General features: G+C 41.6%; 1 protein-coding gene across 29 annotated transcripts; it reads left to right on the top strand.

Annotated features, from left to right (window-relative positions):
- The first annotated feature begins 708 nt into the window (after positions 1-708).
- TPM1 (tropomyosin 1) lies at positions 709-23651 on the top strand. 29 transcript variants are annotated; one of them, XM_074966150.1, is made up of 10 exons: positions 713-893; positions 1490-1615; positions 1800-1925; positions 10552-10685; positions 12167-12284; positions 13046-13116; positions 13397-13472; positions 14513-14575; positions 14866-14935; positions 16256-16338. In XM_074966150.1, exons 1-10 carry the CDS (start codon positions 780-782, stop codon positions 16336-16338), a joined length of 981 nt encoding a protein of 326 aa, XP_074822251.1. In that variant the 5' UTR covers positions 713-779. The 29 variants fall into 29 exon arrangements, with proteins under 29 accessions (XP_074822234.1, XP_074822238.1, XP_074822233.1 ...); XM_074966149.1 differs by lacking the exons at positions 13397-13472; positions 16256-16338 and adding exons at positions 13967-14042; positions 22850-23633 and having other exon boundaries at positions 715-893; XM_074966129.1 differs by lacking the exon at positions 1490-1615 and adding an exon at positions 17947-18009 and having other exon boundaries at positions 715-893; positions 16256-16334.
- Positions 23652-24998: the final 1347 nt, after the last annotated feature.

Raw genomic sequence — 24998 nt, 5'->3', positions numbered from 1 at the left:
CAGACAGACACACACACACAAAGAGCCCTCCAGCCTTCACCACACCCCAGGGAATGACCCGACGGAGTTAATGCCTATACCTTGTGGTCTGTTAGAAAGAAGCCTGTTATTACAGGAAGGGAGGAAAGCTCGGTGGGCTCCCGGTGACGCTGGGGCTGGGATTTATTGGAGGGTCCGGGATGGGACGAGCCAGCCCCGCTACGGAGCAGAACAATCACCCAAGCGCTCTGCTCACGCCAGTACTTTGCAAGATGGGCAGTTCAGGCATAACTTCGCTCCCTGCAGACCGTCCGCCCTGGCTCACAGCATCACCCGCGCAACCCGCTCTGGCCTGCCCCCGGCAGCGGCAAACGTCCCGTCCCCCGTCTTCAGGGTAGACACAGGCACAAAACTCTGCCCCTGCCTGCCTGCCTCCCCTCCCTAGCCCATCGGATCCCATATATAGTCATATCACGGTCAAATGGTTGGCGGCAGCGAATGGGAGAGCAAAGGCTGGAGGTGGAAAAAAAGCTAGGAGTGATGAGAGCCAGGGGGGTAGGGACGAGGCCAGGGGGCGGGGGGGAGAAAAGCCCTCTCCAAAAAAGTATTGGATGGCTGGCTTGAGGAATGCAGGCAGCCCCCGTGGAACGTACATATCTGCGCGGCGCTGCCCGGCCGGCGCTCGCACTGCAGCCCGGCGCTCAGCCCCAGCACAGACCCGCCTCCCGGAGCCCGCCCGCCCCGTCCCTTCCTCCGCCTGGGTCCTGCCTGCGTGTGTGGACTCCTAGCCCGCCGCCACCATGGATGCCATCAAGAAGAAGATGCAGATGCTGAAGCTCGACAAGGAGAACGCCCTGGACCGAGCCGAGCAAGCCGAAGCGGATAAGAAGGCGGCGGAGGACAGGAGCAAGCAGGTCTGCATTTCGCCGCGTGCCAGCGCGCGAGTCAGTAGCCACCAGCAGCACCCCCTCGGGGTCCTCATGCAGCTCGCAGGCTGGAGCAGCAGTCTGTCCCAGCTCTCCTGCGTGTGGGCTCTTACCGACTGCCTGGACTTTGCTTCATGGGATTCCCCTCCCCGCCCAAAGAGACTGAGTAACTCGAAAGAGCGGAATTTACACCAGTGGAGTAGATTTGAATAACTACCCGAGGGATTTGGGGAGGGGGAAAGGGGAAAAGGGGGCCAGACAGACTTAAAATGTCCCTTAGAGCCGGAATAAAATGTAAAACTTAGTAGCTGGCTGGTGATGGACAGCTCTGCTTTGATTTAGCTAAGTGCAAGTTAGCCCATGTGTTCCCCAGCCTCCTCTCCCCCATTTTATGCTAAGCATCGGAAAGCAGAAGTGTTCCCTTGCAACTGCAGCGCCGCTTTCCAGATGTGTTCCACTCCTTTCCTGGGATGGAGTTGGATTTTTTTTTAAATTGCATTTACGGGGAGGTTGGGGAAGGGAAGAGGGGGAAATACCCAGAAAAAAATGTATCTGTGCATTGTATTTCCTCTGTGTGCGCCTAGTTTGAGGAGGACATTGTGCAATTGGAAAAGCAATTGCATGTGACGGAGGATACGAGGGACCAAGTGCTGGAGGAGCTGCACAAGGCTGAGGAAAGCCTCTTCTCAGCAGAAGAGAAGGCCACCAAGGTAGCGTGCCTCTGCCAAGAGCAAAAGGGAATCTAACTCTTTCTCTCCTTTTCTCTCTCTGTCCGTCTGTCCTTTTCTGTCCCTCTGCACCCACACTTCTCCTTTGCGCGATCACACTGCCTGCTGCACCCTTCCTCCCCCCCTTCCCTTCTTCCTACCCCACCACTTTCCACCCGTCTCGCAGCTGGAGGACGAGTTGGTGGCTCTGCAAAAGAAGCTGAAGGGCACTGAGGATGAGCTGGACAAATACTCCGAGTCCCTGAAAGATGCCCAGGAAAAGCTGGAAGTGGCTGAGAAAAAGGCCGCAGACGTAAGTTAGTGCCCCCCTTCCTCCAGTAGACACACACAACACCCTCTCTACCCTCCCAAACCCTACTGCCCTCTGCACAGGAGACATGCCTGTGCTTCGGTCCAGCTGCATCCCAGGGACATGCTTGCTGTAGGGGCCAGGTGTTTCCTGGTCAGAGGTGAAACCACACTGCCTTCTTGCATGAGGTGCACACACCATCAAAGGCACAGACATGGATTTCTGCTCACTCAGCACATGTGCATTTCATATGTACTCACTTCTCTAGACAGAGCTTGTAAGTAAGGGGTGGGTGGGATGTTTGTTTAGACGATTAAAAGGGGGCAGCGGAGAGAGGAAAAAATTACCATTTCTCCTGTCTGAGAAAAGTATTTGCAGTCATTTAAAGATGTTTTTATTGGTGAGTTAGTTGCATCTGTTTTTCCCTAGGCCAAGAACAGTAAGGATTGCTGTTTTACTCTTAGTACAGGGTCTTTTAACATATACACAGCTACCTGCTGGGGTACAAAAGAGGCCTAACCTCAGTTAGGCCTTCACTGAAGCATTACAGCTTAGGTTACCCTAACTCCGTGGTTCTTAAATTGAAGGCCATCTCCTAGATTTTAATGTCTGGAGATATTTGAGGTTAATAATTCACCTGTTAAAGGATAAGACAGCCCCCCCGGAAGATGATACTTGCTAGGTCTGCAGTCAGTGGGATAGAGATCCAGAGAGCAAGCTGGGGGTTATATATAGCTCAGTGCTTTATATGGTATAGTGTGAAAGCTTGCACCCCACCCGAACCCTCATCCCACCCATCTGTTTGCCCCTTGACAAGCAGTAGTTTCATGCATGTAGTAAGTACAAATTTCGCATTTCTACAGCTTTACATCCAGATCCCTCTGGCCACCATTGTAGGATTCAATTCCCTATGAGTGAATTTCACCTCTGAATTATAGAATTAGGTGATGCACAACTCTTCCAAATTGATGATGTATTTCCCCCCTTAACTCAGCTTTTAAAATGAATCTCTAAAAATAATACAGTTGGGAAGGAGTTTTAGAGATGATGATGATGAAGCAAAGTATTTTAGGTGCAGGGAAAATACTTTAGAGGATGAAATGTAAACAAGAAAGATCTAATTGTGTGTGAAAGAAGACAATACATTTCTGTTTACTTTTTTAAAAAAAAAACGTGTTTCAGTCCCAGTATAGACTGTACAACTTGATTCTTAATTTTCAGATGGAGCTCAGGATCTTAAAAAAAGTGTGTGTGAGAGAGAGAGAGACTGTATAATATGGATCAGATGTCTTTCTTTCTCTGTATAAGGCTAAATGGATGAGAGGCAGCTCTCCCGCAGGACGTTTATTTAACTTGTTCAAAGGAGCCGCATATAGATCCAGGGAGATCTTCCTTATAAGGAAAAGTATGCAAACTATTTGGGAATAGCTTGCCTGAAGAAGAAGGCAGGAGAGGGGAGAGAAATGTTACTAGATTGCTTTCATGAAAAGAGAGACGTCTCCAATGCAGTCATGGTGCCATTTCCCTTTACTTGGAAGAAAAACACCATTTTGGAATTGGTGTGGAGAAAACAGTTTTATTTGCAGTAACCGCTCAAGCAGAGGGTAGCTAGGATGCCTGGCTTGTTTTCGAGACAAAGGCAGAGATTTAAAAGCTGCTCTGCAATACTGTGTTTCCTGGTGTATGCAGTGTCTCCTGTTGTGATAAGGGGTTGTGGTGAAGCAGATATGTAGAGTATCTTTGGGAGCACAAATCGTTTATTCAGAGTATTCCTCCTCCTACTGCACATCGGTCCAAGCTTTGAGAGAGAGATCTGTCACAGGGAGGGAGGGGAAGAGCTCCTTGGGGTGAGCTCACATGAGGGAGTGAGGAAAATCAAATGACTCACCAATGCAAAATTCAGTCACTCCTTAAACCACTTCCTGAGCCTGAGAGCCACCAACCCACCTCCCCTGGGGGCTAACAACCCCCTGAGCATTGCTCGGAGATGTTAAAACCCCTCCACTGCCTCCCTGGCAGGCTCCAGCCTCTGTGCCTTAAACCCCACCACGTGGCATATGCGGTATAGCGTCCCGAGCGACTCAGTCAGCTAATCGGGCCCTTGTCCCTAGTCAGTGTTCCTCTGCGATGTAGGGGGAGGGTGGGGAACTCCTGGCCTTCCACCCGCTTTGACTGGTGACTTTTCACACACCGCCACCGTCCGTCCCTTCTCACGCCTTGGGGAACAGCCCGTGGACAGAGGGTACGATGGGTCTCAATGTGGGCGGCAGGTGGCGCTGCTGCCCCTCGCTTGCCAGGCTAGATGCTCACTTCCCCCCGCAACGCCCGTGCATGCATGGAGGCAACAGGACCGTGCCCACCGGCCCTGCCTCACACGGGCCGGGCCAGCGTTTCCCGTCCTCCCAGCCTGTTTAGAGTCCAGTGCCTTCCCCCACCCACTGCACGGGCTACTCTGGGATCTTCTCCATCTCCACCCCCCATTGCACATGCCATGCTGAATCCACCGGTGCCGACCCCAGCCTGGGTCCGTGTGTCCTCCATCCGCCCGCGCCCATTGCAGAGCCCAGCCTGGGTCCATGTCTCTCTCTCGCCCCCTCCATTGCAGAGCCCAGCCTGGGTCCATATCTCTCGCGCGCTCTCTCCCTCCCCCCGTCATTGCAGAGTCCAAGGGTCCCGGTGTCCTCCCTCCATCCCACCCCCCATTACAGGGTCCAGCCTGGGTCCTACCTCCTCCCCCCGCTCATTGCAGCGCCTAGCCTGGGTCCCTGGGGCCTTTCCACCACGCCCCATTGCAGAGCCCAGCCGGGTCCCTGAGTCCTTCCTCCTCCCCTAACCCCCATTGTAGAGCCGAGTCTGTATCCGCCCCTCCCCCCATTTGCAGAGCCCAGCCTGGGGCTCCCTCTGCCTGCCCCCGCACGCTCCCCGTGGCACCGGCCGGTCTGGGGCTCCGTGCGCAGCCCCGTTGCCCAGCCCGCGGGGCAGCCCCGGGCGCTGTGCGGAGGCAGCCGGGCAGCGCAGGGGGAGGCGGGGGAACTTCCGGGGCCGAGGCGGGGCGAGGGGTAGCCGAGCCGCAGCGCAGGGAGCGGCGGTGGCGGTGGCGGTGCGGGGCCGGGGCTATGGCCATGGCCATGGCGGGGCTGAGCTCGCTGGAGGCGGTGCGGAGGAAGATCCGGAGCCTGCAACAGCAGGCGGACAGCGCCGAGGAGCAGGCGGGCAGCCTGCAGCGGGCCCTGGACCAGGAGCGGGCTCTGCGAGAGCAGGTACCGGACCCCGGGCAGCGGCTCCCGCCTTCTCCGTGGGGTCGGCACCCGGCCCTTCCCGCTCCTCCCCAGGGCTCTCTGCTCGCCCCATCCCCTCTGCCCCGCGCCCTGCTGGCGGACACACCCAGCGACATCCCTGTCTGCCCCTCCTGGGGCTGGGGGCAGGGCAGAGCTGATTGCAGGGCAGGTTTCTTCTCGCTCCCTGCATGTGGCCTCTGCAGGGGCTGGGGTGGGAGCGTGTGTGTGTAGGGGAAGGGAAGGGCTGTGCTTAGATTCATAGCAGAACAACAGTATCCTGGAGACAAATCTCAGAGGTGGTCGGAGAGACTAAGTTATACCCGGAGGCTTTCCCCTTTTCCCCACCCTTTCATTCAGTTCTGTGCCGCTTTTAGGGGCTAGGCAAGGGCACATACACCCTTTCCCTTTAAATTAGTTTTTACACTGGGAAGCCTGTAGCTGGCCCTTTGCTGTGGGCTGTGTTCTGCTCAGTGGCCTAATGAGGCTTCATAATCTCAATTCCATTGTGAAACTCAGTGCTAGTGTTTGTGATCCTCCTAATTCCTGGGAGGATAGCCTGTTTTTCAGATTTGTGATCACTGACGTACAGCAGTCTGTACCTGATCGGTTGCAAATTTCAGAAGTATTTATTGTTGCATTCCTTTTCCTGGACAACCTAGACTTAGAGACTTGACAGTTTTTTCTAACACAATGGTTACTTTAAATGCCAGTTAAATGGGTTCTGTTTTTTTCTGAAGAATGTAACATCAGGCTTCAGACAGACACCTCAAGACAGATATCATTTTTAGCAAGTACGGTTTGGATTTCAGATAAGTACTAGATAATTGTGGCTATTAGTCTAAAATGTTAAGTTTAAAAATAAAAGATTCTGAAGATATTTTAGGTAGACTAGGTTGTCTAGCATAAACGTTTGTGCTAAAGAACCGTGAACAAAATGTTCAAAGTTGAGTGCATACAGTGGGGTTCTAAGTTTATATTTAGGCATCTAAATAAGTGACCTGATTTTTTGAAGTGCTGGGTACCTATAGTTCCCACTGAGGTAAGTAGTCAGCTCTTCGGAAAATCAGGTTACTTTTACTTAGGTGACTATGAACTGAGGCAGCCAGTTCTGGGCATTTGGCAACAATGTCTCTAAATGCTATACAAATCTGTGTGTCTAAGGTGCTTATATGGCCCACATTACCCTAGTATCTAAGTGTCTCACAGTCTTTAATATATTTATCCTCACAGCACCCCTGTGACGTAGAGAAGTGCTATTATCCCCATTCTACAGATGGGTAACCGAAGCACAGAGAAACTTAAGTGACTTCCCCAAGGTCACACAGGAAGTCTATAAGAACAGCAGGGAAGTGAACCTGGATCTACTGAGGGCCAGGGTAGTGCCTTAACCATCCTTCCTCTCTCTAAAGTGAACAAACTCTTTTTTTCAGGCTAGCAAATGATTTAAAGGTCAGTTAATGGCTTAGGTATAAAAAGTAGGAACCAAGATACTCCTTACAGAAATATTTGTTTTGCTCAGGTTTTTATCCAGAATACATTACTAAAAAACAAGGAGCATCACCCAGTAAGTGTCTAGGGATGTGGTTTTGTCTAGTGGTTACTGCAAGGGACTGGGAGTTCTATTCTTTGCTTTGCCACTGTCCTTTGGTAATGCTTTTAGTATCTCTGTACCTAAATAATGATAGGTTTCAGAGTAGCAGCCGTGTTAGTCTGTATTCACAAAAAGAAAAGGAGTACTTGTGGCACCTCAGAGACTAACAAATTTATTTGAGCATAAGCTTTTGTGAGCTACAGCTCACTTCAGAAAGCTTATGCTCAAATAAATTTGTTAGTCTCTAAGGTGCCACAAGTACTCCTTTTCTCTGTACCTAAAGTTTCCCATATGTAAAAAGGTAAAAATTTACCTCACAGAGGTGTTTTCTGTCTTCAGTGTTTATAGAAAACTTTGTTCTTTGATGTCACTTATCAGCATTCATTTATTTCATTATAATAGAAAAACTTTTTGTAGGGTCTCTAGTGGCCTTTCCCTATAATCTGGAATTTTGAATGTGTTATAATCTAGGTAGTAAATGCACAAGCATGTTATCTGAGGTCCATCAGCAAGTGGAATGCTTCCTGATTGGTTGCAGATGGCCTTCTCAGAGACAACAGTGATGGCTCATTCGAATTCTGTAACAGTACTTTACATTCTCACCAGTCACTTCACATACCATTTTCACAGTTAGAGGCAGATCATGTCATAGTTTTGCTAATTTAATTGTTCCCATATTAAACATCCTTAAACATGGATTCCTCTTCTAAGACCTTGAGAACAATAATAAGATCCCTGGAGTAAAGGACCCTGATTTCCCCAATTGAGGTAATAGCTTGATTACCGTGGAATCTTTTAAGTATATAACGAGTTTTGCTACTAAATTATTAGGGCCTGATCTTACACTATTGAAAACAGTGGCAGTTTTGCCACTGACTTCACTGGAAGCAGGATCAAATCCATATGAGCGGTCTTAAGTATTTTATCAAGTGTTGTCATTAGAGGAAGTTAGAGGTTTTCTTCCTTTCCTGGAATATTTTATTTAGATTGTGGAAATTCTCCAGAATTTATTTGCATGATATTTTAAGTTTCTTTGAATGAGGTCAGCACTGATGTGAATAAATGGAGAAAACAGAACTGATGGGCACATCTAAATATGTGGCTCTGCTATATGAAATAAGCATCCATGCTGAAGCTGCACTCTGACTCCATTTTTCTTCCCAAAGAGTGAACTGCAGCAAGCAGTCTACATGATCCTTTCCATAGTGTATTGCTTGACTTGTATGGCATGTGACCAGCTAGATATTTTTTCTTTTGTGCAAGGTACAGAAATGCAAACAATAAAAAAGCTAAAGCTCTAGCCAAACGATATCATAGCTTACCACTTTTGAACACTAAGCCAGACTGTTCTTTTCTTGCACCATTGGCTGCCATTTTCTTAAAATATAATAAGTGAATGATGCTTCATTCTACCTTCCCCTCTCTGCGCGGCCCCCTCTCTCCCCCGCCCCATTTTATACATTGCTAGTGACCACATTTGATAATACATTTTGCACTCCACCCCAATCTGTTATATGATTAGCTGGAAAACAAAATCTTCTTTACACTGAACAATAATTAACACACAATGGTATATTATTCATGTCATCTCTCACTGTAAAAGTATGCAGTATATAGTGAATGCTGTGGCATCAGTGCAAAGGGTTGTGTTTATCTATTAGCCATGGGAGTGCCCCTCCATGTCATCAGTAATTTTTTCCTTTCCTTACCATATAAGGACAGAAGTCCTGCTCTGCAGCAGAATAACATAGGCCTTATAAGGCCAGTTGGTAAACCCTTGCTGAGTTACTGCTTGTAGAACAGGAAGTAAGACTTGAACTTTAATCATCCTGTGTTTCCTAAGTATGTTGTGTGCTCTTATCACATTAAGAATAGTTTTAACATAATTGTTAACTTGTTGTGGTAATATTACCACTTTCCCAAGGTGTTTTTAGACTAACATTTGAAAACCCCTTCCCCCATAAAAAGTTGTACTTTTCAAGTTAAAATATCCAAGTGCTTTTCGTAAAACCTCTGGCCTTTAATAAGAGTTCTGAGCTGGAGTTTGTGGTTGGGAAAAGAATAAAATTGGAGGGAATACTGACACTTAGGGATTTTTTTATTTTATTTTATTTTGGCCCTAGTCCTGCAGTCCTACTGTCAATGCTCCCATTGACTTCAAATAGATTACCAATTTGTGCCCTTGTTGTGTGTGCATAATTTCATTCATTCTAGTGGCGGCTGTGCATCAAAGGATAGATGCTATCCAGTACGTAAGCGATCCTCATTTACACCTTGCACAATGGGATCCTGGTCCATGACAAGCATTCCTAGACACTACTGTAATACAAATTGTTATTATGGCTGTAAATGATGGATCCTAAAAAACTTTAATTGCAAAAAGGCACTGACTTGTACCTTTGCCATGAAAGAAATGTGTAGTTTCAATTAGATGTGATTTTTTTTAAATTTTTTATTTTTTTTTATTTTCACCTATTTTATTCTACACAAAAACATGACCAGAGAATTCTACTGAGGAGGCTGACCACGTCCATGAACGAATCCACCTCTAAACTGGAATTCAGTGATGGCAGGCTCCATAATCACACTTCCTTGTTAGAGCAAAGTTAATAAATGTTGAAATAGTTTTCAGCGCATTAAAAGTCATTTGTATTCCTGGAAGTAATTTTCCTTTTAAAATAGTGACCCTTTATTCTAAACACTACTGCCCTTCATATCCTTTGGAAAGAAACAGAGAGGCTTAATAAGGGAGTTGTTTACAAAATGCTGTCACAGTACTTACTCTGTGACTAGAACAAATGTAGCTTGGAAAATGTCAGAAGTGAAAGCTTGTAAAGATAAGAGGCGCATAGTCTTGGTGTAAATGTTACACAGAAGATTAAGCAAATCTCTAATGCAAGTAAAGCAAAGCTGAGGGTAATATGGAGATAGTATTATTAAAATATGTAACCAAATGTGTTGTGAGAGTTGGTGAGGCCAGGATTCCTGTGTTAAAGTAACATAGGCTAGACTCTTGTTTTTCAGCCTTGTGTCCCCTCCCGTGAACAAAACTCATTAGTATCCAGTACTCCATGTTTTATTTTGGGGGTTTTTTTTTAGTGTTCTGTTCACTCTTTATGAGCTGGATATTTGCAAATACCTTCACCCATGTATTGTAATTTTGGGTGTTTCCTCTATGCCTTGTCATAGAGATGCTGCTTCCTACCTTTCTTGAGCTCAAGGAAATGTTCATACAACTTCCGTTGTTAAAAGAAGGGCAAGTTCCCACATACAGATTTAAGATATAGGATTTAAAACCCTTTATATTCCTAAAATATGTTCTGGGTAAAGTGGGCAAAATGTAATTTTGACATTGTTTAATGTTTTCGTAAAGATTCTGTAATCTGAGGATATGTGCAAGCTGAATACATAGTAACCAAAAATAAACATATACTCACTGAACACTTGAGTTTCTTAGGGCATGTTGTACAGTATTTAGGTATTTCATATCAGGTGAAAAATCGATCAGTTGTCCTCCATTATGAGATAACTACACAATTCAGTGAAGGAGTAGGAGAGAGAGAAAGCGCGCAAGTGAGTGTGTGCTCGCAGATCTGTAGAGATACATAAAAAATATCTGTTGGCCACTTAACCAGTTAGACTAGTGTTCTCTTTTATTACATTCTCCCAACTGTTGTTCTAAAACCATCTAAATGGTCCTTTACAAAAGAAGACTCTTAGGTTGTATTATGGATTCATTTTCTTTTCTGCTTCTGCTTAGGCTGAGAGCGATGTAGCTTCTCTGAACAGACGTATCCAGCTGGTTGAGGAAGAGTTGGATCGTGCTCAGGAGCGTTTGGCAACTGCTCTGCAGAAGCTGGAGGAGGCTGAGAAGGCAGCAGATGAGAGTGAAAGGTGGGTATGGCCTGATTCATGTTCTCATTTGAGCAGCAAGCTATCTTTATGACAAGCCAAGTATTGTCCAGATGTGGGTTGGATAAAAATAAATTAACCACCTTTCTATATCTTGTGATTGCATGTAATCTACTGTGCCTTTACATGCGTTGACTTCAATCAGTTAAAATTTGGAGGAACATGTTGAACGTGCAGACTTTAGTCCTTGTTTATATGTCAGGTTTTGAGATAACTTTACAGATATCCTGTGACCATTAAGCTTGGTGCTTTGGCTTTTGATGTGTTGTGCTACCTCTTGAGAGACCCAGGTTAATCCAACCCCAAGACTTTTGTATCTTGGGCCAGGAGTTCTGTGGTGGTGGTGCACACTCAGTCTCCTGATGGGAGACTGTAGAGTCCATCTCTCCGGAGCATCCAACTGAGAAGCCCACCCAGAGCCTGGCAAGCCTTTGAAAAGACTGCTGCTCTGCCTGTTCGTATGGTTTGTGCATTAATGCAGTTTTGTGCTTTCGTGGCCAAGGAAGGGGAGAGAAACAGTCAGTCCAGACTGGGATTTGAGGTAGGGTTTTCAAAAGTACTTAAGTGAGTTAGGAGCCCAGGGACTAAGTGCTTTTGAAAATCACACCTGTAGACTTGTAAAACTATATTTAATACCCATAATAGTGCCTTTCGTTGGGAAAGGTCGCTAAACGTTTTCCAGACTCACTCTACACCATTATTCATCATGCAGACACCTTTTGAGGTGGGAAGCATTTGACAGACAGCACATGGCACAACAGTTGGGGAAGGAAATTTTGGTTTAGCAAACTGGGCAAATCCTGCCTCTTGAAAAAATGCTAAATGTTTTGTTTGTGCGGATCAGAAAGGACTTTAGGTTCTAAGGTCCAGATACAGTAGCTCACAAAGAACTTTATTTATCTACCTCAGAAAAATACCCAGCAGGGAGTTGAACGTGCAGTGCCAGAGAGTTGAGGCTTAAGCTACATACTTCCACTGAATGCATCCGATGAAGTGAGCTGTAGCTCATGAAAGCTTATGCTCAAATAAATTTGTTAGTCTCTAAGGTGCCACAAGTCCTCCTTTTCATATTGTCCTTAGTCACTTTCTTAGGATATCAAAAGCAGGTCCCTTTTGTCATTCACCTTTTGGGTGAGGGAGGACTTTAACTGAATTGAAGAAAAATGTGGTCAGGCTGCTGATTGCAAACTTTCATGCAATGCTGAGTTGTGCAAGCAGCATGACGAACCACTCTTGTTTGATTCAGATACCATTAGTTTCTTATCAACCTCCTATGAAAGCACGCAGGGAGCCAGGACTAGACCTGAGAAGTTTTGCCTCACAGTTTGTAAAATAAAATGACACCTCTGACATGCTGCATCCATCTCAGTCTGTCTTAGAAAGATGCACTCCAAATGGTGTCAGGATTGGAGATAAACTAGGAAGCGCTAAGCCTCGTATTTCCTGTTTTTCCTGACTTTCAGAGGAATGAAGGTCATAGAGAACAGAGCCCAGAAGGATGAGGAGAAAATGGAAATCCAGGAGATCCAGCTTAAAGAGGCCAAGCACATTGCTGAGGAGGCTGACCGCAAGTATGAAGAGGTCAGTTCCTGAGTGCAAATCGAAGAGCTGAGGCCTTACAGGCTTTGACTACAGCTTTTCTCTTTTGTTTGCCTTAAAGTACAAAAGGTCACAAGCATCCCTGTCAATAAGAGAGCAGCACTGTTCCCACAAAGGTTTGATATGAGAAATAGGCTCCTGAGTGCCTCGAGAGACAAGACTGCGGTTTGTCTGCTAGAGATCTGAGCCATACTCGGATTCCACTGCACAAGTATGAGTGGAGATCTGTACTCATTCCTTCACAGAGAGTAGCCCACTGCACAGAACCATATTTGATAAAAAGGCAGACAAAAATGGACAATAATAGCACAGACAGGATTAAGCACATGTTGGCCTGTCCATCATCCTGTTATGTGATATCATGACATCGCATACCAAGATGCTGGTGCGTCAGCTATGATTGCTCCAAAATGGCTGAGAGAAGGATCACTGCTGTCTTCAGAGAAGCTATAAAAAGAAAATTTTATTTTAAAACTGTCATGTTGGTGAATGGGAATAGGGGACATGAAAATCTTGGTCAGGCGATGCGGTCAGGCGATGCAGTCAGGCCTATATAAGTAGCAAGGGTCTAGTGCAGCCAGGAACCCATTAGATTCCCTTGAATCAGTAATTCCACGAGAAGTGTATTGTCCCTGTACATAGAACATTATAGTGAGAGATATTATCCAAGGCTTTGGCTGCACTAGCATATAGTGTGCAATAATGTGTGATTTTGTTTGTTTGTTTTATTTGCCTTACTCTAGGTGGCTCGTAAGCTGGTGATCATTGAGAGCGATCTGGAGCGTGCTGAGGAACGTGCTGAACTCTCAGAAGGGTAAGTGCTGTGACTTCCCGGAGAGGTGTGTGGGATGCTGCGAGACAGTACTATACTTGCACGAGATGTTGGCAGTACACTTCTTTGTGTTCAGCTCAAAGCTATGTTTTGTTCATTTATTGTAACGATTGAGATAAATGTTAAACACCAAAGTAAACGGGTGTAGGTGTATGTGTGTGCGTGTGTGTTTTTTTTGTTTTTTTTTTTTTTGTCACTGCATGCCCTACCTGCACACTGATTTTGTGAATGGCTTTTGTGCATTTCATGTGTTCACTAACAGCCAAGTCCGACAGCTGGAAGAACAATTAAGAATAATGGATCAAACCTTGAAAGCATTAATGGCTGCAGAGGATAAGGTACTGATACTAATATACAGTTTTCAGGTTTAACTGCAACCCAAGTCTTTGATGAGCTTTCATAGCTGTTAGTTCACTCAGTAATGATGAATGAACCTTCACTGCACTCTTTACTCTCTTTGCATCTTGCTTTGGTGGCTTTCTTTGGTCTTTTTTATTTTATTTTATTTATTTAACCTTTACAACTGATCTTTTGGCAGCCAAAAAGAAGCTGAACTATCTCATATTTAAAGGGTCTGTCAGTACTTTCAAGTAAGCCTGGTGCTGTAGGTAACTTGTTTGTAATGGGGTTTGTTTTTGTTTTTTAAAGAGAATTCTGGCATTGTAATGAATTGCATTCAATTTGTGATGGATTCAGCTGCTTTTTAGGCCGTTCTTTTGCTCTGTAATTCAGTTTTCATTTTTCTCAATCTTTCTCCCCCCTTTTTTTCTATTTCTTTTGCTTGACTGATCTCCCACCTGTCCCCTTTCCTGCCTCTGTTCCAAAATAATAGCAAATGTGCTGAGCTTGAAGAGGAGTTGAAAACTGTGACCAACAACCTGAAGTCGCTGGAGGCTCAGGCTGAGAAGGTAGGCTAGAGCCTTATAACCCCAGTGGCCTGAATTTTTATGCATTGTCCTTAAATGTTTACACCATATTTCAATAAGGCTTTTGGTAAATGGAAATATCTGACATTAATACAAGTATATAATCAATTATATTTAAATATGCATAACATTAATTATCCGTCAGTGTTACTTAAAACTTTATAGCTTTCAAATGCAATTTGTGTGCTAAGATATTAAATTTTTTCCAACTTGTCCTCCTACATTAAAATTATAGTACCAAATGCTGCCCTGAGTTACCACTCGGCAACTTGGGCAAAATGTGGCCCTTTTAATAAATGAGAGCAAGACCACTATGTCTTGAAAGATAAATTAAAGTACATCCATACCTAGAACTAGTATATGGTTATCATTACAATGTAAGATTGTCATACATGTTGTATTTTCATATAGAGAATATTTGGTCTGACATCTCATGCTCTTTCTAATTACAGTACTCACAAAAGGAAGACAAATATGAAGAGGAGATTAAGATCCTGACTGACAAACTGAAGGAGGTAAAATTAGAACAATCTTGTATTAATGGATTTTACGATACTGCTCTGATTAATGTGAAATTAACTTGTCAGTGTGGAAAATAGCATAATGTTAGGTGCCAGCATCAAAGCTATACTGCATTAGACAATATTGGAGGATGATTGTGATTTTACACCTATTTCCTATTATTCTGTCATTGAACGTACTTTTTTTTCTCATACTCATTGTTACCTTTGTATTTGTAAATATCATGAAAGTTTCCTAATGTCATTTGTATAGTTTTTGACCATGTATGTCTTTTTAACTCCAGGCTGAGACCCGTGCTGAATTTGCTGAGAGGTCAGTAACCAAGCTGGAGAAGAGCATCGACGACTTAGAAGGTACGAGTGTGCTTTATTTTTCACGCTTCCTGCAGAATAGAAAGCTGATATTCACCCATGGGCTTCGTCTAATGCCCAGTCCTACAAATCTTTATTCCATGTGACTAGTCCCAAGCAAATAAGTAGGACTACTCACGTAATTAAAATGGGCAGGATAAGATCCTAAATGAATGATGTGTTTTCCAATCCAAATTTATTACTCCCGTAATTAAACATTTTAGCTGGACAGTGTTTTGCTCTTGCCTGTTTCTTGTTCTTTGATATTCTAAGACTATTTTTTGCTTTAAACTCTTCTACTTGGATATTCAGATAAGGAAAATGATCAGATGGTAAATGTTATTAATATGCTAGTTTAATTACTTTAAAATATCAGCAACGAGTAGTATGTTGTTTGTTATAATTAGGAATATTGAGTTAATTTAATTTATGACTGAGATAAGTGCAGGTCAGGGCAACTATTTCATGGCATAGAACAGCTGCTATTTTCAGTGAAGTTAATGGTTTGTATACACATTCGGGGCACAGCCTATTTAACGCCACACAGTTTGCATTTAGGGCTCTGATAAATCTATCAGAATTGCAGTAAAGGGAATAGAATTCTCTTTTATCTCGAGAATAGAATTCAATAGTGCTTTGTAATTAAAGGTTAAGCTATATGAGATTTACTCCTAAAATTGTGTTGACTTTAAGTTCAGTATTGTAAGAACCTTAAGTGCTGATCTAGAAAGCTGACTTGTGCAAGAGGTCTTTAAAGGTTATAAAAGAGCCAGCCAGCTGCAGAGAATTTACAGTCACTTTCTCAGTTAAAAAGAAAAATAAGATGCTTGGGAAGAACTAACCCTCTGGAAAAGCTTGAGGGTATGACATCATTCAAAACCCAAAACATTTTTAAGGCGGAAGTGGGATACCTGGTTCTCCCTAAGCACCATTTTCAAGACTCTTCCCTCTCCTGCTGGCTTGTAGCTCATTGCATGTGCCTTGATAACTTATATAATGCAAGTTAAATACAGTTTAGGGAAATGGGAATTATTTTTTCGTCACACACTTTATTTTTTTCGGCTTTATCTATATCTCAGCTTGGCTCGCTGATGATGCAGTAATTTTAATTGACTTTTCACATAAAGCTGTTCACCATTTGTATTCCTTCCTAATTTACATATTGTTTGTTTTTGTTCTCTGCCTGCCATGCCACTTCCTTCTATGCACTGTTCCCCTTTTTTGATGCTGTTTCCGGATGGTGTCCCATCCCACCACCTTCACATTCAATCACCTGATCATTCTCCATTTCCTTTCACTTCTGCCTTCCCTGGTGAATGTTAGATGAGTTATATTCTCAGAAACTGAAGTACAAAGCAATCAGCGAGGAGCTGGACCACGCTCTCAATGATATGACTTCCATGTAAATGTCCTCTCAACCTGTGCCTGCACCTGCTTCTCTACCCTCATGATTGTTCAGTTGCAGCCTTGCAAAATTATACTTGCTCACTCTTTAGGGGGAGGAATACGTTGAATGGGTGTGATTCAGTGTTAAAGCATCATTAGTATTTTCTTCATCATGCTAAAGGGTGGACAAGTATTGTGCCTGGCCTGGTAAATTTCCTGACAGTTTTGCAAGGGTGGCTTAATCAACTCACTTTTACCCATTTGTTTTGTATCCATAAACCCTCTTTCCCTTGCAGTTATCTGGCTCATTTCCCTTTTGGTTGTTCTTTTACTTTCCACTTCTGAGTTCACTTCTGTTCAAGAATTTCTACAATGCTCATCATTTTGAAGTTGCCAAAAGATAAGAGACTCCTTACATGCCATACAGAGAATGTTTTTCATTTTATCATAATGATTAGCTCTTTAAGACCATTTTTAAAAATAGAAGTGACAGCTTTTGAGATGTGGGTTGTTTCTGTGAAGAGCATTTGAAAAATAAACCTTCACACATTTGTTAGCGGTGAAATAAAGTAGTTTGAGAGAAAAAGCGGTGGAAGTATAGAGTATTGGCTTGAGTAAAAAAGCAGAAATTTTTAGAGTAGATAAAATTGAAAGATATGTAGGGTCTGACCGACCAATGGCTTGTTTGGTTGGTAGAGTGTTGTTTCAAGCAAACTGAATTTTCTTGTGTGCTTTGAAGACATTGAACAGAAGTCAGCTATGCTGAAACCTTTACATTCTCTCCCCTCTCCCCATACTGATAACTCTCATGTGCACTAATTTTTTAAAACTGAGATCAGAAAACCCTGAACACTTGTGGCTCTGTCTAAAGCACACCTACCTGTAGATGTTACTTTCAATTTCTACACTTCACTTTCAGCGTTCAACACATTTTAGCCTTTGGTTAGAGCCACCAGTGTTTTTTGCATGTATTGAAGGTTTTACATTTTTTCACCCTGCTTAATTTTTTTTTTACATCCTTAAATATACAAACTCATTTTTTTATTTTTTTTCCCTAACTTCCAAGTGTTGGAACTTCTTGGTTATGGCCTAATATTATCTGTTTTGTATGTTTTGATTCTAAGCCCAGAAATACAGTTCCACACAGTGATTTATCACACTAATGTCCTTATAAACAGTTTGTAGGACTGTAACAGCTTTATCTCCATTTACAGAGAATAACGTGCAGTGCCTTGCATGCAAAATCTTCTCGCTAACAATTGTAGCATAATTTAAATTTGGGAGATTTCCAATTTGAAAGTAGGCTTAAAATCTGAGACAACACCATAAACGTTGAAGGTTTAGTAACTATAACTGCATTTCTGTAATTATCTTTGAATTATAGGTAACTTTTTTTCGTAAATGGAGTTTAACAAATGGAACGATAATCAGGAATTGACTCTCAACTGTAAATACATTTCTCTATGGTTATGTAAATGGAGGCATTGCTATAGCGTTCCAAAAGGAGTATGGTGTGATATTTCACTAGGAATCATCTTGGCATGTTTGCTTCCACTATGCTATTGCTGCTGCTTTCTGAGTTCTTTCCATTATACCACTTTTATTTCCCACCTTTTATCTTCATGCAGATAAATTTCTTTGCTTCACCTCTCCAAAGATATCTTCATCAAGCTGGATAAACCACCTTTCCAAGCTCTTGGATGTTTCATGGGTTCATTGTCCTGTCCTCCAGCTTATTCTTTCCTTTTAGCATCCTGGCTCAGGACATTGCTCTCTTCGTGCCTTCTATTGTACAGAAACTCTACTTCTTTCAATGTAAAATAAACATCCCACTGTGTAAGATGTATCCCTTTTGCTATTCCTTTGCCTTTTATTTATTTACATGATCATTTCAACTATTAATCCTTTTAAAAATCTGCCTTTTTTGCCATTAAGGAATTATTTTTGATTTTTTCTTTGTTTTTCTGCTGCCCTTTCCTCCCCCTTCTGACTGACCCCAGCAAACATTTTGCCAAAATATCAACAATGCAGAATTTCAAAATGAAAAATACCAGTCTATGGCATGATAATGCTACTCTTGGCTATCTTAAATTTGTCGCTTTTGGAACGCGATCCTCTTTTTCTCTCAAATTAAAATTCAGATGATATGGCTTTTTCCTTAGAGTTTAGTGGTTTTTTAGAGTCTTATTGTTGGGCCAAAATCTGCAAGGACACAGCTCCCTCTGGGGTCATTCGGTCATGGAAACATAGCTGAGAGTCCAGTTTGGCCTTTAAGCGTTTGACAGTTGTGTTTTTCTAGAGTCCAAAATTTCCTACTAGCTTGAAGTCTTGATGTGGAAGACTTCCTGCATTATATAAGTTTGTTGTTTAACTTCTAGTAAAAGAACTTTTAAAGTGGTAGCATGAGGTGAAAAATCCTATGGTTTTTTTTTTTCTTTTCAAAATAAGATAACCAAATGTCCCTATCTGTGTTCATTAACAACATGGGTTATAGAATTTTCAAAATTGATTGATCTATCACCATAGATAGGTACTGTTAGTTTGCTTTTTACGTTTCACTGGGGAGATGAAATACAATAGTTTCACTTTCATTCTTAGTCAGTTTCACAGACTGTGCTAGCACAAAGCTGCAAGTTCAAGTTGCAGAGACTTCAGGGGAATGTTTTTAAATCTGAACAAAAAAAATTGTATCATTGTCATGTATAATTAAAATCTTTCCATTGATCTCAGGTTTTGTAAAATTTTGTCTGACAAAACCAAAATGATGGGTTCAGATTGACCTGACAGTGTTCCTTTTAAATACAAACCACTAAATACTGAGGTTTCTTGCTCTCCTAATGTAATGTACAACTAAGCCTTAATGCTGCTTCAGGAGGACTTATGTTCATTGTAACTATTTTAACTTCATTTCCTTCACAATGGAAAAAGTCCTTTTTTTAATAGCTTTACATTAAAGTGAATATCAATTGAAACTGAACTGACTACTAATTATTGCTTTCATTTGATTTTGTTGCTAAAGTTCTAATGCTCAAAACGTTTATAAGCTCTGGCCAATGTACTTGAGCTTGAATTTGAGGGTGGTCCATTTTAAAGTTGTAGAACTGTAACTTTTTAATTTGGCTGTGTCTCATTCCAGTTTGAAAGGTACCATCAAGTAACCTGATGTAGAGCTTTTCCATTTATATTTTTAAAACCTGCCATTAGTTGCAATTCTCCATGAGGCTTGAAAATACTTCCTTCATCCCTCCCTGCTGTTTCTTCTCATTTAGTAATTGTTCTTTACTCCCTTCATTTTTTGAATACAGTTGGGAATTACCTCTTCCCCTTTTCTTTAATAACTTCGGCTCATGTCATCTTGTCAGCTCAGTATATTTGTTTGTTCACCCATGTTACTGCTTATTAGAAAAAGTTCTGGAACCAGCTGTGGAGGGAACACAATGGGTTTGTTTATTTATTTATTTATTGTAACTTCAGTAGAGTCTAACCAGATAGTTGCTATGATTGTGAAGACCGTCCAGATTATAAACACATTTATTTTTAAATTTGACTATGGCCTTGCCAATGGTTTTTCTTTCTTTTTCTAATTTAAATCCACTAGTTATTAAGGTTAAAAGGCCCTATTTGGCTTTTTCCCCTTTTATGTATACATTTAAAAGTTAGTGAATTAAGCACAAGATCAACATTTCCAAGTGTGGCTAGTTATTTTAAGACCAGTCTCAATTTGGGCACACAGAAAGATTGGGAATCCTTACTTCAATGATTTATATAACTTTAGTTTCGACTGACACAGGTAAACATTCAGATTTTAATTCAAATTGTAACACAGTATTGTTTCTATAACCACTAAATGGATTTTGGCATTCAAAATGGAAGCTTAGCTACATCTAGGTTTGGATACTGTTTCCAAGTGTATGTTAATATAAAACATTGATGTGGGAAAAGAGAAGGTAAAAGAGAGAAATTGAGGCAGTCTGGTAGTGGTTTTCTGGTATATCCTCTGATCTTACTCTCCTGGTCAGTGGAGCCTGGGTTCTCAGGAGTAGCAGCTGGTGTTTGCCTCTCATTACACAAGTGCGTCCTACAAACTAATTCATGGCAAGGTCTTGCCATCTTTGTGAGGTGCTGGCCACCTATCTTCCAGGGGAAAAGCACTGCAGTTGCAGCTATCAAGAAGGGTAAAAGAAGCAAAATGGATGGTTCCCCACAATTGAATACGTTGTGGAGTAAGGATGTTCAGAAATCCGTGTAGACCTGTCTCAGAATTCACAGCCAGGCTATCAAGAAAAATACACTAAAAAATGAAAGGGAAACTGAATGCAACTTCATGGAATAGTCCTTTCCAGATTTAGTGTCTAAATACTGTAGAGTTTTGTCCAGTCTTGAAAACGAACTCTGTTGACGGTCCTTTAGTAGTGTACAAGAAGCACATTCAGCTGTGAATTTGCATGCTATCATTTCATCTATAACATGAAAGGTGTCTTTTGTGAAAGCTGTCAAAGGGGCACTTGAGAGTTTTTTTATTCCAGTTTAAAGACCTCAAAATCTCCCTATTTCAATAGCTGAGAAATACACGTTCTCTTCCTAAAGTACCATTTCAACTACCAAATTGCACAATAAAGAGAACATGCAGTGAAGCATGTGGATCTTGAGCAAATTCCTGTTGAACTCAATGGTGTAAAACTCCAAATGGGAGACTCAGTGGAAAAGCTCCAGTGATTTCAGTGTGACTTGGATTGAGCCAAGAAATAGTGTGCTGTTGACTAAGGCATTTCTGCTGCAGTGAAGGCTGATTATACTATTGCTTTTAGTTAGCTAGTATTGAATACAATTCTGCCACCCCTTCTACATCTGCAAGGAGTCCTGGCATTCATAAAACAAGTAAACCCTATGTACATTGCTCATGTATGTGAATTCAAGCAAGGAAGTTTGTTTCACGTGGCTTCACTGAGAATACTGTAGCAATTGTCCCATTTTTCTTCTTGTTTTCCTGACTCACAAGCCTACTCCAAAAAAGGGGTCTTAGAGAAATCCTATATAGATTGTAAACTGTTTCTTGAGCTTTGGAGTAGGTATTTAGTCATCAGAGAGCTAGAATATAAAGGGATCCCTAAGGTAAAGATTTTCTCTCAATGTGTAACTAGTTGCTGAACTGTCTGTGGTGTGACTAGTTTCTTTATTAACTCTTGCTCTCCTGTTTCTCTTCTAATCTTTGTTCATTCTGCCTCTCTTTTTCTTCTAACCTGCTTGCTGACTGTACAGACCAACTCTACCAGCAACTTGAGCAAAACAGTCGCCTAACTAATGAACTAAAGCTGGCATTGAATGAGGATTAAACTTTAGTGTGAATAAACTTAGTTGTGTCTAAACATACTTACTCTGAAGTTCCTCAAGAATGAATGAGTCAAGGTAGAAATATGCAAGAAACCTATAAATTGATTTCCAACATATTATAACTGCTGTAAATTAATGGATGAAATTCTCAGTTCACTCTTGGGGAAAGAAGTGCAAGTGGAAGAAGTAACGCTTCTGATAAGGCTCCCGTAGTATCTTGGAGCAGCCACAAATTCTCTCTTTGCCTGTGTAATAGTGTCTTTCCACTTCAGTACCAGTTACAGTAGGTAGCTGATGGTATTTTAAAAACAAGCCCCCCTCTTTGTAGAGAGATCATAATCCTTTTTAGCTGATGTCACAAATTGGAGTTTTACTGGTAAATAGAGGAAGAAAAATATTAGCCAAGATTCAGGTTTCAAAACCAAAATAAAATATATTCCCAGCTGTTTTGTATCTGGAAATTTAATGCACTGTTTTGAATTACAATAAAATTGGCTTGTATTTGAATAAAAGCAGTCCTGAAATAGGAACCCCTTTTGGAAATACCTGGTCAGTTTAGAGGTATGCTTGCATCAGAATAAAGTCGGTTTTACTGGATTCTGGTAGCATGTAGCTCCAGAACATTGTGCTCACATACTATGTCACGTAAGAGTGTTAAATGACTGTTCTATTAAAAAAAAAAATGTGCATGCAACATAAAACTACTAACTGCCAATAAAACTGTTGTTATTTTATTTAGCAGCTAATATAACTTGTTAATTTCAGTTTTTGGTTCTTTTGTTCTCATTCTCTGCAAGTTATGAATTATAATGCGACCTCAAAAGTGTGGCACTGCCTAGAATACAGATTAGCAAAGTCTGTCATTTATTAGCCTGTTCATTTAAAAAAAAATTAAACCTCCCCATTTCCACAGCACATGGCTTCTGGAATTTACAAAAATCTAATCTATTTTTGGCAATGTGTTGTTTTTAACATACCTAGCTGCAGAAGAGTTCAAAACTTGCATCACTTGCAGTTCATTTTGTTAGTTGGACCGTTCCCTTGCTGTCTTGGCTGGGAACATTGGTATTTATGAGCATGTACATTTCTTATCATAATAAACCCTTCCATTATAAGTGATGATTGCATGCCTTCATGTAAAGAAAATTGATGTGTCCAAAGAGCTGCTATTCACATTTTGATTTTCTAATCCCATAACAGAGAAAGTGGCGCATGCCAAAGAAGAAAACCTTAGTATGCATCAGATGCTGGATCAAACTTTACTGGAGTTAAACAACATGTGAAAACCTCCTTAGCTGCAACCACATATATATTTCTTTGTTTTTACACCTGCTTGCCATGAAACCCCTTAAACATGTTTTTATTTTAGTTTTACCACAGTCACGGGAACATCTGCTAAATACTAGGCAGGGGTCAGGGAAACACCAAAATGGGCAAGCCATATGCAGGTTGAACTATTATGGTTTCAATGTGCCATTTCCCAATGTAATGTTGCCTACACTTTGTAGAGAGTTCAGCAACACCAGTATGCTTAGTCTGTCCAGGCATCTTTGATGTGTCAGAAAGAATACCACCTCAAGTGCCAGCTATATAACAAGACAGTTAATGTTGGAGACACAAATCAGGTGTGGACTGGTGCTACTTTGAACAAAAGGTACAGCTGTGGTCTTTTGTTTGATATTGTACAAATCAAAAGTTAGTCCAGCATGGTAATTTTATTTTATCTGAGTTTTATTGAGCTGTGCTAATTCAATAAAACCAAGGATTTGTAAACCACATACAATATTTAAGACTTTTTGGTTTTTAACTTGTATACCTGCAGCTCATTACAAATGTGTAGGTCAGCATTTCAACTTGAGTATCCATTCCATTGTATTTTTCATGTTGAAATGAAAGATTAAGTAAATTCTGGAGAAAACATAAATTTGGGAGATTGTTTTAAAATGTATTTTATTTGTGTGGAATTGGGGGGAATTTATAAATTGGTATTTGCCTCACTTTATTTTACACACATACTGAGCAATTTTAAAAGTATACCTGTATGTAAACGTTGTATAATGATATGAAATAAAACGCACATTTTAGGACATTTTTTAAAATTTTGCGGTCCTGTGATTTATATTTTTAATCTTTTCAGCTTTTTGTCTATGTAAAGCATGAGTATGCATGGATGTGGCTCATCGGGATAAAATATATTGAAAAGCTGGCTTTCCATCTTCTCTAAAAGTAAAGTGAAAACAATGCCAAAATGAATAACATATTACATTTTGTTTGCCCTATTACTAGAGGGTCACAGTAGTTAACAAATTTTTAAAAAACTATATGTGCTATAATAACATGCTCTTAATTTTTAATTATTGTTGTGCGTGTATATTCTTAGAGATTGGTCCAAACCAAACCTCCCAATCCAAACGCACTCAGGACTTGTCTTCACCGCAGAGTTAAATCAAATCATAACTCAAGTACTGCCCCTAACTCGAGTCTGTCCAAACCCTTATTTTGAGTATGGTAGTGCTTTTAACTCGAATTGTCTGGCTCCTTGGGATATAGGCTACAATTCTAGTTAGCATGTCTTGCCAGCTGCTAATATACCATTCTGTGTAGCTTGAACATTATTTCATAGTCAAGTAGTTAACTGGGCAGTAAAGACATGTATCCTCACACTCTGAACCAGTTTTACAGCTCAGACCCATCTCTCTTTACTGGTGGATAGGATTTTCAAAAGGCCTTGGCCTTGACCTAACTCGGTTCTCAGTGAAGTCAGTGACAAAACTCCCAACAATATCCCACATGGCATATTTGTATATCTTAGATATTAATGTACTTGATATAATAACTCTTTGAAAGTTCTGTGGTCAAGCCCACTCTGAATGAGCTATTCTTTTCCTCCCCCCTCACAGTTTCAGCAGCTGGATTCTAAACATGTATTTGTCTTTATTTTAATTGCCTGATCTGGAAAACTTGAAAAAATGGGGATGGGGTGGATTGGTGACTATTATGCCTCATCCCCTTTTTTTTCTATGCACACAACCTGGTTGCTGGGAGAGGGGGTACGCTACCCATCCTTCTTCCTTTCTCCCAGCAGCCAGGATAGTGGAATGGGAGCAAGTTAAAAAGATGCTTCCAGATCATCCAAAGGTTTGTACTACTGGATCCTGGGCAATTGATGGAAACTAAGGAACTCACAATGTCTTGTGCTCTGTAAGAAATAGTGGAAGGATAAGGAAGCATGAAATGTTTTCAGGTACTAACTGGGGAGGAGGGAAGATATACTGGAGCTGCTTCTCCATTGCCCCTGGCCACTGTAGAAAGGGGATGGAAATAACATGGCAGGAATATTTCTAGTGTC

This window comes from Natator depressus, chromosome 10 (assembly GCF_965152275.1).
Source record: "Natator depressus isolate rNatDep1 chromosome 10, rNatDep2.hap1, whole genome shotgun sequence".
NCBI classification, from domain to species: Eukaryota; Metazoa; Chordata; order Testudines; family Cheloniidae; genus Natator; species Natator depressus.
This window is presented reverse-complemented; position numbering and strand designations above follow the sequence as displayed.

Bases quoted from the DNA above. Each gene is read 5' to 3' on its own strand.
- TPM1 (XM_074966149.1), top strand. From the start codon at position 780: ATGGATGCCATCAAGAAGAAGATGCAGATGCTGAAGCTCGACAAGGAG. The intron at 14,576-14,865 runs GTAAAATTAGAA...TTTTAACTCCAG, and splicing joins TGACTGACAAACTGAAGGAG to GCTGAGACCCGTGCTGAATT. The intron at 14,936-22,849 runs GTACGAGTGTGC...ATCCCATAACAG, and splicing joins GAGCATCGACGACTTAGAAG to AGAAAGTGGCGCATGCCAAA.